The 16,879-nt window shown below is 42.1% G+C and overlaps 1 protein-coding gene across 4 annotated transcripts in view; it reads left to right on the plus strand.

The window, feature by feature from the left end:
* epha7 (eph receptor A7) overlaps positions 1-16,879 on the plus strand; it is a 121,754-nt gene that overhangs the window by 97,569 nt on the left and 7,306 nt on the right. For all 4 annotated transcript variants that reach the window (XM_047387694.1, XM_047387695.1, XM_047387696.1 and 1 more), the window contains exons 14-16: positions 794-943; positions 8,212-8,405; positions 9,040-9,195. In XM_047387694.1, coding sequence (XP_047243650.1) covers positions 794-943; positions 8,212-8,405; positions 9,040-9,195 — 500 coding nt within the window. The remainder of the gene's footprint in view (positions 1-793; positions 944-8,211; positions 8,406-9,039; positions 9,196-16,879) is intronic.

The raw sequence follows: 16,879 nt of genomic DNA on the forward strand, positions 1-16,879 counted from the left end.
CTATCTGTATTGCAGACAGAGCCAATCCAAAGGGATTCTCCATCTGTCACTTTTCTGTTGTTGCTTCATTAGCATTGTGAAAAACATTGAAAAGAGGAAAGTATTAGAAAAAATTCACATCTTTTGTTCCTCTTTTCCTGTCTGTTTAACATTTTTTGTAGGCTGTCTAATATTTGTCAACATGTACTATGTCCCCTGTCATTATTAAAGGTTCGGTTTGTAGTTTTTATTCGAGCAAATTCAGTAAAACCAGGCATTACCTGAATGAATGGTGAGAAAAATAATAAGAATCCGTGATACTTTTGGAGATAAGATGCAGCATTCTAGTGTCTGGTGATGAATTTTATTTTTCCAGAGAAACACAAACATCTTACTGATGCTTTTTATAGAATATAATCAAAACCTTGAGCTGTACTGGGTAAAATTAATGTCTAATAGGGTCGACATCTTCGATATGAAGTAAAATTTGGCCAATAATTATGCAATGACTATAGCATTACTAATACTGCTACATTTTTAAGTTGCAAGTCATGTTCTGCAACTGGTCATAAATTGTGGAAACTGTGTTGTTAAGGCTTTTACTGACCAAACAGCAACATTAATGAATATGATTTGTGTCAATATACATTATTTGCATAAGTATTCATCTTCACATTTCTGAAGCCATTATAACTTTTCTCTTTTTTGGCTCTGGGTGAACTAAAACTGTTTTTTATTGATGTTTTAGGTGAAGATGCAGGATGTCATGAATCTGATTTGTACCCCAGCCACTGACCTGTATTTTACTGAACAGGGCGGTAAGATTCCTGTCCGGTGGACGGCACCAGAAGCCATCCAGTATCGTAAATTCACCTCTGCAAGTGACGTGTGGAGTTATGGCATTGTCATGTGGGAGGTCATGTCCTACGGGGAGAGGCCCTACTGGGACATGTCCAATCAAGATGTGAGTAACTACAGACAGTAAATAGTTGACATAATATATCTTAATATATCTGACATCCTGTTTATGGGTCACCTCATAACAAAAGAGAGTAAGAATAAAAAAAAAAACCAAACAGCTGTTTGGACCCATAAATAAGAAGTTATGATCTCATTTTATCATCTTTATTTAGAGGAAAAAGAGTTTCACCATGTTAAAAATCTGAGTTTTGACCATTGGAAAATAAAATTAGGTTAATGATCATCATTGAGTTGCTTAGTAATTATGGAACTCAATTGAATTTTTAAGGTTTTTTGGAGTTTTAAACATTTCAAACTTAGCTCAAACATTATGTAAAATTCATTGTAGTGATTAGATAACAAACAGCAGCTATTCAGAGTAAAAGAATGTCTCAAATAAAAAGACGTAGCACCGGTCACCCCTGGGACTGCAGAAAAAAATATCACTTTGTTATTTTAAGTCCTTCAACTATAGTCCAGCTCATTCCCCTTGTGTGAATAACACCTTAGGTTAGGACTTGTTGGTTTAAATCAAATTCATGCTAAATCCAGTAAGACGGTCTCATCTAGTTGATGAGAGCACAGAGACTCAACAAACACAAGAACACAAAGCCAGTCATGCCCACTGCAAGAACAAAGAAAAAACAAAAGTTTGTTGAGTGAGAGTTTCTGCCACGAACTATATCAGGTTGCAGCTGTAGAATGGATCGAGAGACTGATGGGTCAGTTTACCTCTGCACATATAGCTTTGATGGGGTTAGATTTAGCTCCACTAGGTGCATCACCTGCTTAGACACCACCAGGAGTCTACCGGAAAGATGACGTTCCGTCTTGGGGGCGGAGGTGGACCCACGTGACACCTGGAAGGAGATTTCCTGGTTATATATAGGTTTAGCACACACTCACAGGGTTGGGTGATTCTTTCGGGGGAGGTGTTACCTGGTTGCAGGTATTCCACACTCCACCTAGTGCCTGGGGGGTTAACTTGTCATAAGTGGCGAGGTGCCTTTGAATGAGTCCTCATCAGGGGGATTGTTAGGACTAATTTTTCTTATTATTACTTATAGATGAGCCTTCACACACACACCATAATGATAAAGTATAAATTCTAATGTTTTCACTTTTGTTAGGATATGATTAAGACTTATCACTGATATACATTATAAGGACAAATGACCTACAGCTCGACATAAAGTGTGGTACATTGGGTTTAATAGTGGAATGCTCTGTAACCGGGTTGATTAGAATGCTGCAGTAGCACTTAGATTAAGGATTGGGCACCTGCTATTACACACACTATCAGTCACAATGGTGACACATAATCTACTGATAAACACTGAGGGAGTGTACATCCCTTGCACTGGAGTACTAGATATAAAACTACAGGTAACCTTCTTTCGAGGCTGCTTCACCACTTTGATCTCCGAGTGGATCCAGGACGGGAGCCTCAGCACTGATCTCTTTAACCATTCTTCTGCCTTATTTGGATTTAAAGTGTTAAAAGTATAGTACAGTTTGAGAGTTATTCCTTTAAGAGAATGTGGTATCGCTTCTGGGGAATGTTCCAGTGGAGGCTCCGAGGCGTCTAACCGCCAACAGGGTGCGGTAGCTCGGACAATATGGATTCCAATCCTAACTGAAAAGATCACACTGCAAACATGAATGAAATGAGTATCTGAATTGAGCTACTTGGCTCACCCCCTCGAGACAGAGTAAAGAGAACACACCATCCACATATTAAAACACGGTGGAGGATCCATCCTACTGTGGGAATGCATTTCTTCAGCTGGGACTGGAAAGGTGGTTATAGTTGGTTGGTGGGAAAATGGGTGGAGCTACATACAGGGCAACCCTGGAGGAAATCTTATAAGAGGCTACAAAGGCCTGAGACTTGCCTTGCTGGTTCACCTTTCAGCAGGAAAACAACCCTAAACCTACAGATGTATACCATGTCCCAGCCCAAGTCCAGACCTAAGCTCTATTGAGAATCTTGTTGATTGATGCTCACCATCCAATCTGACTTAACTTGAGTTATTTTGCAAAGGAAGCCTGTAGGTATCCAAAGCTGGTAGAGACACCTTACAAGACTTACAGCTGTAATTGCAGCTAAAGGTTGTTCTCTAAAGTATTAACACGGGGAAGCTGTATGCTAGTGCACACTTTACTTTTCAGAGTTGAATCTGTAAACATTTTGAAGCTTTTGAAAATCATTTATTCTTTTTGTTCCACTTTACAATTATGCTCTATATGATGCTGTCTTTTCTCATGAAATAGCAAGGAAATACATTGAAGTGTGTGGTTGCATTGTGACCAAATGTAAAAAAAAAATGTTTTGTTATGTAATTTATAATGTACAAATGTAGAAAAATGACAAAAGGAAATAGCATATATCTCAAAGCAATGTTGACACAGTTGTACACTAGAGGCTCAGCTGACAAGTCTCAATGATTGAAATGTGGCATGAATTAAATAATATAGGATTCCCTCTGATCTATGCATAATTATTCGTAATGAAGTCCTCCCATTAACATGTGGTGAATCACAGACAAAAATCCCAGTTTGTGGAGTGCATTTAAAGCTGTCTAGCAAGACCCTCATGGGAGCTGCTCGGCAGGGACGGTAACCTTGGGCTTAATTAGTTCAAGAAGTCTCGCTGTAATCATGCACGCCTGAAGGGGAGCATGTATTACAATAAGAACATGAATTTGTCTGGGTTTTAATATAAATAACAGAGGTGGAAAACACTTGTCATGCAGCGTGTTTCTGATTTAAATGTCTGTGAAAGACTGTAAAGACTAATAGAATTAAGCAGTTACAGTGCATGCTGTCAGACAGTAAATTTAGGAGGTTCCTGTAGAAAGGGATGTGTTAGGATCCTTGGCACTGGCTTTAGAGGCAACTGCAAACAGTGCAACAACTAACTATGTTAGGACACTTCAGAATTGGCAGTACAATTATCAAAACTGCAAATCATAATCTTGACAGATGTAACTGTCTACATACAACTAGTTGTTAAAGCAAAACACCTTTCCACAAAAATTCATTGTAGGTTGGTGTAGCTACAGATCATGTTACGTTGCTACAATGTCAGATGCATAGTAAAGTGATACGGGACAGGTAACTACCTAAAGTGGCCTAACACTGGTCCACAGAAGCAGAGGGCAGATATGCATGTTAGGGACGTTAGGTGGTCTTTTTCACTGCTTGGGCTGATCATTTTATGAGTCCAAAATGCAGTACATGTTTTTCTGTCAGTGTGAAGTAAACCTTTTCAGATAATAAAGTTCTTTGCAATAAAATCTTTTTGCCATTAAACATAAAAACAGGGGGAACATCTACAGAAATACTGAAGAATATTTGAGTTACTATCTAAACTCTTGCCCCAGCTGTAATGTTGTGGTAATATAAAAAACATGTGGGGATATGTTGTTTCCAAGTAAATTTCTTGCTTGTCAGGCATTATGGGATTGTTGTATTGCATTTTTATATGTTTTTGAGTCCATAAATGCTTCAGCAGAAATTTAATATGAACAAAACCTAAACTTGTGTCAGCAACATCAAATTGTAGCTGCATCCCCAAAGTAATAATACACAAAAATATTGCCATAGGTTTCAAACTTAAAAGGAACCAAAACCACAATTGAGTAAAAAAAAGAAAAAAAACAACGTTGCTTTCCTGCTTCCAATACTGACACAGATTTAAATAAGTAAAAAGCTCAGGAACGCACCCACAGCACAGACTGTAAAGTTGTCGGAATGGTCTCTCGTCTTTCTGCTGACGTTATGAAACTCAATACTGAGACTGCTGGGCTCCATGGGGTGATTCAATATGCAGCAGGATGTAAAACATTGCAACTTAATTTAAAAGACAGATAATCTTGATTTATTATTTTCTTTCTTTATCATTCTCCTTCTGTGGGATACATTTACGTCTTTCAGAACTAAACTTTTTTTGCTGAAGTCACAAATTGCCATAATGATTGACTCACCTGCAGCTCTCTGAGTGCTGCAGCCTGCTTTTCTGCAAACTCCAGTCGAGAGAGTCCAACTGCGCCAGACCACTTGAAGCTGTTCCTCACTCTCGGACACTTGACACATTTTGATTGATGGTGGAGGGAGAATGAGTCTGGCCTTTCCTGTACAGCTTCCAGCGTTTAGCACCCACAGCATCACAGCGAAACATGATTAAGATTCTCCAGTGTTCCGCTGCAGGAGGCTGCTGATTGAACGTTCTGTTGTTAGAAATGCTAAACAAGATGGCTCCACTATTTGACAGCCATCAATGTCAGAAATGTTTGCTGCCATCTTTGTCAAGATGTCAGCAAGCATCCTGTGGGGATTCAGGAAGAACACTGTTTGGATTTTTCTTTAACACCTCTGCTCAGTGACACCTTTTTTCTCCATTTTCCCTGGAAACTCCTGATGAGAATATCTGATGAATAATATATGCACAAAAGTGTTCAATGCCTTAGTCATACAGCAGCAGAAGCATAGCTAGGTTTTCACATCAAAGTTCCCACTACATATACTGTTCTCACAGCATGAATTATAGGTGTGTCTAAATGAGTTAAAATAAATTAGTGAAAAGTTTATTTCAGGAATCCAATTCACAAAGTGAAACTCCTATTATATATATTGTTGTTTTAATATAAAATCTAATTAATATATAGAGATATGACTGGTCAGACTAACTGTTTCCTGTTTAAGGTCAGAGTTAGGATTACCAGAATGGTTTCTATTTGCTACATGCTAGAAAAATCTGAGTTTATTTAGATACATTTTAATAGTAATTGGTGGAATTGCCTTTTAAACTGCGTGTGTCTAATCTTCTGGATATTCTTACACAAACTTCTCACAGTAGTTTACTAGAATTTTGGCCCATTCCTTCTGACAGGACTGGTGGAATTGAGTCAGGTTTGTCTGCAGCGTGCTCCCACCCAAGGCACTAAAATCTGAGTTTTGCATCGGGCATTGCAAAACATTGCCTGTGTTGTCTTAAAGCCACTTTTTAATTTTTAATTTGGCGGAAAGCTCAACATCATTGTTCAGGTTTGAAGATCCAGTTCAAGCGTTAATTTCCTGGCTGATGTCTTGGCATGTTGCTTCAACATTTTCATAGAATGTTGTTTCCTCATGATTCTATCCATTTTGAAAAATGCACCAGTTCATCCTGCAGCAAACACCCATATTATGACGCTGCCAATGCTGTACTTCATATTTAGGATGGTGTTCTTAGGCTTGCGATTTTTTTCCAATAGTCAGTGTCCAAACACTTCAGTTCTACTTCCTTAAGATCACAATACATTGTTTCAGGTCCCTTAGTGAATTTGTTTTTTATGTTGTTTTTGGAGTACTGACTTCTTCCAAACTGAGTGGCCTCTCAGAAAACTGTGAATGATAAACCTTTCCAAGGTTTTGTTTTTTTTTTTGCTTTTGTTCTGGACTTGACTTGCGAATTTCACTCTAAATCAAGCTAACCTCTAGGACACTGTTTTTTCAGCTGTGTAATGGATGGACTCTCCAGTGGTGTTTATAAATGCATACAATTGCATAAAACCATGATTGTGAAGGTCCACTATTTAAGAATTTAATAAATGAACTTTTAGACAGTTCTCTAATTTACTGAGGTGCACAATATGCTAAGCTGTATGCGTGTAAAAGTGCTTTCTAAGTATTAAAAATTATCTTTGTTTTAGATTTATAAATCCTATAGAGCTGCATCTGTCTGCAATGTGGCAAAACCTATCCTAAAAACTACAATAGGATTGTAAAAGGAGTCTGTACAATTCTGAAACTCACAGTCAGTAAAGAGCAACAGGGATTCTTGTAAGCTGATTCCACCTCCCTAAGAGTTGCTTTAAAGCCTAGCCGCTGTGTTTAGCTCAATAAACAGTTTTCCAACCGTGCTCTCTGTTAGAGGAGAAGGAGAGAATAAAAGCATGTACACTATAACATTTTCAGGGTCAGTTAAGGGGAAAAAGGAAAGTTCTGATCTTTGTAAAATGCCTGAGCTGAATATTTTTCATAAGCTCTTACAACCATGAAATCAAAGTTTGTTTATTCATTATAGATCGGTGCTCATTTCCTTTACTGAATTATAATGAGGTGTAGAAAGTGTGACTAGACAGTGGAAGCATAATTAGATAAGATTTCTAGGTACCTAAAGAAAAGCTATTTCCCTCTTGTTTCAAGACAAATTTATTAAATGTATTTCAATATAGTACACAAGGAATTCCATATGTTTTTATTAAGCATGTGGGATGAACCCCTTTGTACTGAGACAAAAAACATCCACTTTCACACCCTGAGACAAGTGGGCAGCTGCTCCGCCACAATATGAGTACTGAATCGGACTGTCTTAGTGCAATATAAAGGGAAGTTTGATTTCTTTACACTGTTTAATTACATTACTTTGGGTACATTGAACTAAACTGTCTTGGTTGATAAATATTGACTATAAATTAAGTTATTTTTTTTTTATCATCTAGGACTTGAACTGTACTGTACTAGTTACAATTATTACTGGTTACTACACTTTAATCTTAACATTTACTACGGCAGCTACTCTAAACTGCTCTGTTTTTATTTCTTAATTGTTTCCTGTGTTCAACATATCTGACATATAAACTTGAAAAAGGATTACAGCTGTTATTTCCTTACTCTACTGGCTATAGGTATTAATAAGGAAAACTCCAATGATACCTGGTGTTAAAGTAAAAGTAATCAGAGAAGTGTTGATTTGTATCCAGTTTATACTTTTTAGAATCGCATTTTGCTGCAATCATAGCTGCAAGTCTTTTGGAGGTCTCTTTGTAATCTACAGACTGTTTTTCTTAGTAAAATAGCTCAAGCTCAGTAAGATTGGATGGAACAGATTTAATTTCACATAGATTAATTCCATTTTTCTAATTAGCTATTTTGGGTTATATCAGAGTAAAAGGAGCTGAATTTAAATCCATCACACACTTTATAGATTTTTATTTGTAAAATGCTTTGAAAACCATTTGGCATTTTCCTCTGAATTCACAGTTATGTCCTGCTTTGTGTTGGTTTTCACATAAATTCTCCCAAGAAGGCATTAAAGTTTGTGATTGTGACGCGGCAAATGTTTGTGGTTCCAGGGGTGTATTATTCCAAGGCACTGCCTATGTTAAGCTATCCTTAGAAGAGTTATATGTTTATGGTTTGAGGTAAATTGGAGCTAAAACAGCTCAGAAAAACAGCTATGATAGGATGATATGAAATGCTGATGGTAATGTCTCTGTTCTTAAGGTCATAAAGGCAATAGATGAAGGCTACCGCCTTCCAGCACCCATGGACTGCCCCCCAGGCCTGCACCAGCTAATGCTGGACTGCTGGCAGAAAGACAGAGCCGAGCGTCCAAAGTTTGATCAGATCGTTGGCATCCTGGATAAAATGATTCGCAATCCTAACACCTTGAAAACCCCAGTGGGCACATGTACAAGGTAAGGAAACAGAACCTTAAATAACTCGTTTTAAAGGTGGTCTCAGGCAATCAAGTATTTCTACTTTTATTTTAGTGCATTAATAGATGGTCTAAAGTGTTGCATGGATGATTTAGTCTCTCACGTTCAAAGATAGAAGATAATTCCTGGAGAATCGATTTGAATAGCAGCCTCTATATGGTTTTATGGTCAATAACAAGGCTTTTAAATCAATCTCTATAATGAGTTCCTAGTACTTTGGAGAGCAGTGGGAGCGCCAGCCCTCACTCTGACATTTGTCAGATGAATTCTATTTGCACTCAGAACATACTTTCCACAGGTGAAATTAAACTTGTTAAAAATACTTTTATTAAACGCAGACTGTGTGGGAGATGTATTCCATGATCTATTTAAATTGAATAGATACTGATAAAAATATTTTTCAAAAGTAGAACCTGTCATCGTTCATCTATTTATGAGTTTTATTCGGATCAAAGCCTCCATACAAAATTTTTTTTTTCCTCCTTTTCCCAATTTACTGCACTGCTGGATGCCGTTTGTTGCTGCTTTGTCTTGCCTTATTCTTGATTGTGATTTCAGCGGAACATTTCCTTTCCACATTAGACATAAATGTCTCTCTGTGCTCATCCTGCAGACCAATTAGCCCCCTGTTAGATCAGAGCACACCAGACTTCGCTGCTTTCCGCTCAGTGGGAGAGTGGCTGGAAGCCATCAAGATGGAGCGATACAGAGACAACTTCACAGCAGCCGGCTACAGTTCCTTGGAGTCTGTGGCCAGGATGTCGATTGAGTAAGTGGATATGAAGCGATGGAAAACAGTTCTCTGTCTTTCATTTGCACATATCTGTAGTGAGAACAAGATTGCAGTTTTAAAGGGTGCCAATGGAGCATGTGTTGAATATCCAAACTACATTAACTATATCAACCGCCTTAATACCAATTTGGAACTTGTTTTGATAATGAAACACCAGGAAAAAAACCTCCTGGACACTAAAATGGCTTAGTCACTGCTTGCTATGGTGATTCCACCCTTTCCTAGGGTATGTGGAGCCCACAGCACCCCTCTTTATGACAGGCAAAAAAAACTAAAAACTTACAAGAACTTAAGTTTAAATAAAGCCAGAACTGTACAGTAAATACTATGAAAAGGTTTTAGCCATGAGTGGCAGAAGCGTCAGAAGGCCACAAATGTAAATGCCTTTTTGTGTCGACAGTGTTCAGAATAGAATGTAATGTATGACAGGTTAAACAGCCTTCAGTATTCAGATATATTGGAAGGAGTGAACCCCACTAGTTGCTGTTGAAAAACAATTCTAATTGGACATAAAGGGGGAGGGTGCAAGGAAGCTATAGAATTAGAAGCTTTTATATGCGTAGTCTTTTTTACCAAAATTGTATTTCTTTTCTGTCGTCGTTTTCCCCTTATCCGGGACCGGGTCACGGGGGAAGCAGACTCAGCAGAGACACCCAGACCTCCCTCTCCCCAGACACCTCCTCCAACTCCCCCGGGGGGAGCCCAACACGCTCCCAGGCCAGCCGATAGACATAGTCCCTCTAGCGTTTCCTGGGCCGTCCCCTGGGCCTCCACCCGGTGGGACGTGCCTGGAACACCTCCCGAGGAAGGCATCCAGGAGGCATCCAGTATAGGTGCCCAAGCCACCTCAACTGGCTCCTCTCGATGTGGAGGAGCAGCGGCTCTACTCCAAGCCCCTCCCGGATGGCCGAGCTCCTCACCCTATCTCTAAGGGAGTGCCCAGCCACCCTACAGAGGAAGCTCATTTCGGCCGCTTGTATCCGGGATCTCATTCTTTCGGTCATGACCCAAAGTTCATGGCCATAGGTGAGGGTAGGAACGTAGACCGCCCGGTAAATCGAGAGCTTCGCTTTTCGGTTCAGCTCTCTCTTCACCACGACGGACCGGCACAGCGACCCCATCACTGCGGCAGCCGCACCGATCCGTCTGTCTATCTCCCGCTCCATTCTTCCCTCACTCGTGAACAAGACCCCGAGATACTTAAACGTCTCCACTTGAGGCAGGAACTCCCCTCCAACCTGAAGACGACAAGCCACCCTTTTCCGATCGAGAACCATGGCCTCGGACTTGCAGGAGCTGATCCTCATCCCAGCCGCTTCACACTTGGCTGCAAACCGCCCCAGCACATGCTGTAGATCTTGGCTAGAGGGGGCCAGCAGGACCACGTCATCTGCAAAAAGAAGAGGCAAAATCATCTGGTCCCCAAACCAGACCACCTCCGGCCCTTGGCTGCGTCTAGAAATCCTGTCCATAAAAGTTATGAAGAGGACCGGTGACAAAGGGCAGCCCTGCCGGAGTCCAACATGCACCGGGAACAGGTCCGACCTAGTGCCGGCAATTCGAACCAAACTCCTGCTCTGCTTGTACAGAGATCGGGTGGCCCCTAATAAAGGGCCCCCGACTCCATACTCCCGGAGCACCCCCCACAGGGCATCATGAGGGACACAGTTGAATGCTTTCTCCAGGTCCACAAAACACATGTAGAACGGTTGGGCAAACTCCCATGAACCCTCGAGTACCCTGTAGAGGGTATAGAGCTGGTCCAGTGTTCCACGGCTGGGACGTAAACCACACTGCTCCTCCTGAAGCCGATGTTCGACTATCAGCCGGATTCTCCTTTCCAATACCCTGACGTAGGCCTTACCAGGGAGGCTAAGGAGTGTGATCCCCCTGTAGTTGGAACACACCCTCCGGTCACCCTTCTTATGAAGGGGAACCACCACCCCAGTCTGCCAGTCCAGAGGCACTGTCCCCGACCACCACGCAGTGTCAACCATGACAGCCCCACAACATCCAGAGACTTGAGGTACTCAGGGCGGATCTCATCCACCCCTGAAGCCCTGCCACCGCGGAGCTTTTTAACCACCTCGGTGACTTCAGCCTGGGTGATGAAAGAGTCCAACCCCGAGTCCCCAGCCTCTGTTTCCACCAGGGATTGGTACTCCTCCCACCGCCCGATAATGTCCCCAATTTAGGTCAGCAGCCTTCCACCCCCACTGTAAACAATGTTGGCGAAGCACTGCTTCCCCCTCCTGAGGCGCCGGACGGTTTGCCAGAATCGCTTCGAGGCCAACCGGTAGTCCTTCTCCATGGCTTTACCGAATCTTCTCCCAGGCCCGAGTTTTTGTCTCTGCCACCGCCCGGGCCACGGCACACTAGGCCTCATGGCACCCGTCAGCTGCCTCAAGAGTCCCACAAGCCAACCACAGCCGATAGGACTCCTTCTTCAGCTTGACAGCGTCCCTTACTGCCGGTGTCCACCACCGGGTTCGGGGATTGCCACCGTGACAGGCACCGCAGACCTTACGGCCGCAGCTACGGGAAGCAGCATTGACAATAGATGCGGAGAACATGGTCCACTCAAACTATGTCTCCAACATCCCCCGGAATCTGGTCAAAGCTCTCCCAGAGGTGGGAGTTGAATACATCCCTGGCCAAGGGCTCCGCCAGATGTTCCTGGCAGACCCTCACATGCGGCCAAAGGTCTGATGTCATGACAACAAAGTCGATCATTGACCTCCTGCCTAGGGTGTCCTGGTGCCTAGGGCACTGATGGACACCCTGATGTTTGAACATGGTATTCATTATGGACAATCCGTGACTAGCACAGAAGTCCAGTAACACCACTCGGATTCAGATCGGGGAGGCCATTCCTCCCGAACACGCCTCTCCAGGTGTCACAGTTGTTTCCCACGTGGGCGTTGAAGTCTCCAGCAGAATAATGGATTCCCCGAGAGGGGCACTATCCACTGCTGGATAGTGCCCCTCTCGGGGACACAGAGGTCAATTCCTCTAAGCCACTATTCAAAATGGGAAATACAGTCCATGCTATTCAGGAAAGGCAGATGATGTATTGATCTACAAAAGCTAGGAAATAGCTACAAGACACTAGAAACCCTGATCTGAATCCGAGTGGTGTTTTGTTACTGGACTTCTGTGCCAAGAAGGCCGGGTACTCCTCTCTACCGCTCGGCCTGTAGGCCAAAACGACAGTCAGAGCCCTGTCACCAACACTAGACGGCTGAGCTGGGGGGCAACAAGCAAACCCACCCCAGCCCGCCGCTTTTCCCCGTGGGCAACTCCAGAGTAGAAGAGAGTCCAGCCCCTCTCAAGGAGATGGGTTCCAGAACCCACGCTGTGCGTGGAGGCGAGCCCGACTATTTCTAGTCGATATCTCTCGACTTCCCGCACAAGCTCAGGCTCCTTCCCCCCCAGCGAGGTGACATTCCACGTCCCCAGAGCCAGCCTAAGCATCCGGGGATTGGGCTGCCGAGGTTTCCACCTTCCTCCGCCGCCCAATCTTCTCTGCATCGGTCCCTCATGGTTCCCCCTGCAGGTGACGGGTCAGACAATGAGCGGTTTAAGAACCCCTCATGACGACGATTAAATCGAGGCACGTGACGTCGACCGGTACGGCGGAGCCAGAGTCTCACCATGGAGCCAGGCCTGGGGTTGGGACTCGTCGGAGAGCGCCTGGTGGCTGGGTTGCTCCTCGTGTGACCCGGCCAGGCCAAACCCGAACGAGAGAAGCAAGGCCATCCCACAGTGGGTCCACCACCTGCAGGGTATATTTTTTCCATTTAATAAAAAGAAAGTTCAAGTGGGAGACACAATGGGTGATAATTGACAATACAGTAAAAGCTGCCTCTGTGGAGATGAAGTTATAGGCATCAAAGGTTTTGCATTGCGTCATTGTCACACTCTAAAGCTGCAATCACAAATTTGGCATTGTATGTTGGCATAACCCAAAACATGTTTTACATACGTCTACATGATGAAATGAAGCATTTAAGCTATTAAGTATTACAAATTATTTAGTTTATCAAGTATGCATGTTGCTCATGACCATCCTTTTTTTTTATAGTGTTTGTGCGTCCACATAAAGAGAGAAAAGTAGGAAGAGTGTAAATTTAGTGTGCTGCTGAATCCAGACAGGGTTCTTTCTGCCATGACACTGATGGCTTTTCCCTCATTCCTAATAATCTTCTGGGGATGAAAGTGCAAACATCTGTCTCACACACTGTCTATTAGTGCCCCCAAGTGGTCAAATAGTCAGTCAGTCAGTCATTTTCTACCGCTTATTCCATAGTGGGTCGCAGGGGAGCTGGTGCCTATCTCCAGCAGTCCATGGGCGAGAGGCAGGGTACACCCTGGACAGGTCGCCAGTCTATCGCAGGGCAACACACAAACAACCATGCACACACTCATTCATACACCTAAGGGCAATTTAGAGTTACCAATTAACATAACAGGCATGTCTTTGGACTGTGGGAGGAAGCCGGAGTACCCGGTGAGAACCCACGGCATGCATGGGAAGAACATGCAAACTCCATGCAGAAAGACTCCAGGTTGGGAATCGAACCCGGGACCTTCTTGCTGCAAGGCAACAGTGCTACCAACTGCGCCACCGTGCAGCCCTGGTCAAATAATTATTAGCTAAATTATTCAGAGAAGAAGTTGGACTGTCCTGCTGTCAAACGTTTAAATGAGGTGAACAAATCTTCATCTTTGCAGGCAGAGCATCTGCATAGAGTAGTGTGCGATCAGGTTGTCTTATTTTTGAGTCACTGCTGCAATGTTTGAGTAGCACTTGTACTAATTTAGTAGATGTGGCACATCTGCGCAGTGTTTATAGTGTCTCTAAGTTGTGATTGCCATCTTTTTCTAGGTTTTAACTTTTAACTAAACTCCTTTTAACTAAATCCAGCAATTTCCCAGGGGGGATTATTTTCTGATTTCATAAACACTATATGATATATCATTAATAGTCATAGCACACGATTTCTCTTAGGGTGTATTCACACTTGCCTCTTTTTTTCCGATTTAAACGGACCAGAGTTCGTCTCCCCCCTTGATCCGGATCTTTTGCGCAGGTGTGAATACACTCAAGCGAATCCTGGTCCAGACCAAACAACCGGACCGAGACCCACTTTTTGAGGTGGTCTCGGTCCGCTTTCAAACAGACTCTGGTGCGGTTCACTTATGGTCTGAATACAAACCGGCCCCGATCCGAACCAACTACAAAAAGCTTACGTCTCTTTGGACATAAAAAGCCACCGTAGCCGGTAGCAAAGGTGTGTGTTGTAAGGTAATCATACCTGATAAACTGTGTGTTGCTTAGGAATGCTACTGGCTTGTTGTGGGACAAGGCACGTAGAGAACGTCGGCGTTCAGCACGCATTCTCCGACAGGGTTCCAAAATTATAAATGGAACGTCTCAAAGTCTGTGTTGAATGAGCTGCTCTTCACCCTCACAATAATATTGCAGCTGTAATAACGGCATAATTATGCAGAACAGAGGTGCTGCACGCAGCACGTCTACAGCTGTTTTCCTCAATTTCCGGGTCTGTGCTCTGTCCCGACCCATCATTTCTGTCCAATGGGAACAACGATCGTCACCTGCGTGGCTTTGTTTACAAGTAATAGTTTGCTTGCAAAAAGTACAATGTGAACACAAACCGCACCAAATGAAAAAAATAAAGTTCGCTTTTGGTCTGGACCAAACAAGCGGACCAAAGGACTTTCCTGGTGTGAATACACCAACATCTTATTTTGATGTGCTTTTTCAATATGTTTTTTTGGAATATGCTGAACGCAAAGTATCAAGACAAACATTTTGAAAGAAACAGAAGGATGATATTTGTTAGGACAGAAAAGCACAAAACTGAATAGCAAACTCAATAGCAAAACATGAATTTCTAAAAATAAGTTGCAGTGAACTGGTAATTCTCTCTGTATTATTGGCTAAACTATTTTAATAGCAGGCCCTTTAATTTTGCATGCTTGTTTTTGTTGTAATGCAAATAGTTTTTTGTTTGGACCTAATAAATCTGTGGAATTCACATTTTCACAAGACAAAGTATATGCTCAACAAGTGTTTTGTATATTCTGGTTCCACCGTCAAGAGCAGAGCTTATTTTTCAACAACTTCATTCTCATCTTACATCCACATCCACAGGACCTGCTATTTCCCAGCCAGCTGCTTTGCCCTGCATATTAGTTTAACACTATATATATGCTATAACCTTTTATGATAGAAAGAACTATTTTAAAAAAAAACATAAAACAATTAATCTGAAGCCTTCTCTCATTTTGTACCTCAAGAAATAGAGTGAAAATTATATCCTAAACATGAGTCAGTTCAGTGACTCGTTCCATAACACTTTTGTCTTGTATAATTTATTAAAACCTGTCTCCACAAGCAAGCAAACAGTGGATTGCCCATGCATATCTATTTTCAGAGCTAAATCAGGTCACTTCATTACAACATAACAAGAGACAGAAGAACCTGTAGTTAATGTTGTTGGTTTGATCAGATAGGCCGTACTGACATGGTCCATATCTAGAGTGAGGAAATAGGTATTAAACACCTCAAAATCTTTTGTAGCAAATATATTTCGAAAGGCCTTATGAATAGCAACCCAAGTACTGCATATATTCAAAGAAATCTTAACTAAATTAGTCTATAAATTAAAAAAAAGTGCAATTATGTAGAATGACAGGAAATAAGTGCTAAACATAACTACCTAAATTTCTCAAAGACTACTAAGTAATAATACTTTCCTGTAGGGAGAAACGAGACACATTAATTGCTCTGTGATTTTGACCCATTCTCCCACATGTTTAAATCTAGAAGGTTCTAGGACCTCTTCTATGTACTTTTATCTTCAGTTCCTACCATATTGTAGTTAGAGTCATCTCCAGACAGTGATTGGGCTGCTCGGAGATTCTGAGAGTTCCCATGGTTGTGTTTGGGATGTCTTGCTAAGAAATGTACCGCAGTTTTATCTTTCATTTTTAAAAAGAATAGTCATAATAACAGTAAGTGTTTATGGCGCCCGGGAACTGACATGGGGAAAAAAAAATATACATAGCGTTCCCACAAAATACTAGTTTGTGTCCACAAAATATATATAATGTGTGCACAAAATACTAATTTGTTCGCAGACATAGGTATAATGTTTGCACGAAATACTAAAACAGCGCATTTTCTCAAACATACAGAGGAACGAAACAACAACTGGATTGACACGGATAGTTTGATTTAGTTTTATAACTGCACACTGACTGCACATTAAATGTACCATGGCCATCTGAACTTCCTCCCCGGTCGTCGCCGTGCATACTGCCAAAACACACAACCGTACACACACTCTTGTTCTCTCTCTGCACTCTTCTTCGTGGTCCCAGTCTGACAGAAGACTGTCAGACTGTGTATGTGTGCATACGTGCCACCGCACGTATGCACACATACACATTTACACACCCATCGTACACTGATCTCCATCACTTATGAGTTACACATCTCCTGCAACACAGGTCACTTGATGCCTACTTCGTGGGAACAAATCAGTACTTTGTGGGCACAAATTAGTATTTCGCACGCACGCTATATATTTTTTTTTCCCCCATGTCAGTTCCCGGGTGTCGTAGGTGTTCC

Source organism: Girardinichthys multiradiatus, chromosome 15 (assembly GCF_021462225.1).
Source record: "Girardinichthys multiradiatus isolate DD_20200921_A chromosome 15, DD_fGirMul_XY1, whole genome shotgun sequence".
Classification (NCBI taxonomy): Eukaryota; Metazoa; Chordata; class Actinopteri; order Cyprinodontiformes; family Goodeidae; genus Girardinichthys; species Girardinichthys multiradiatus.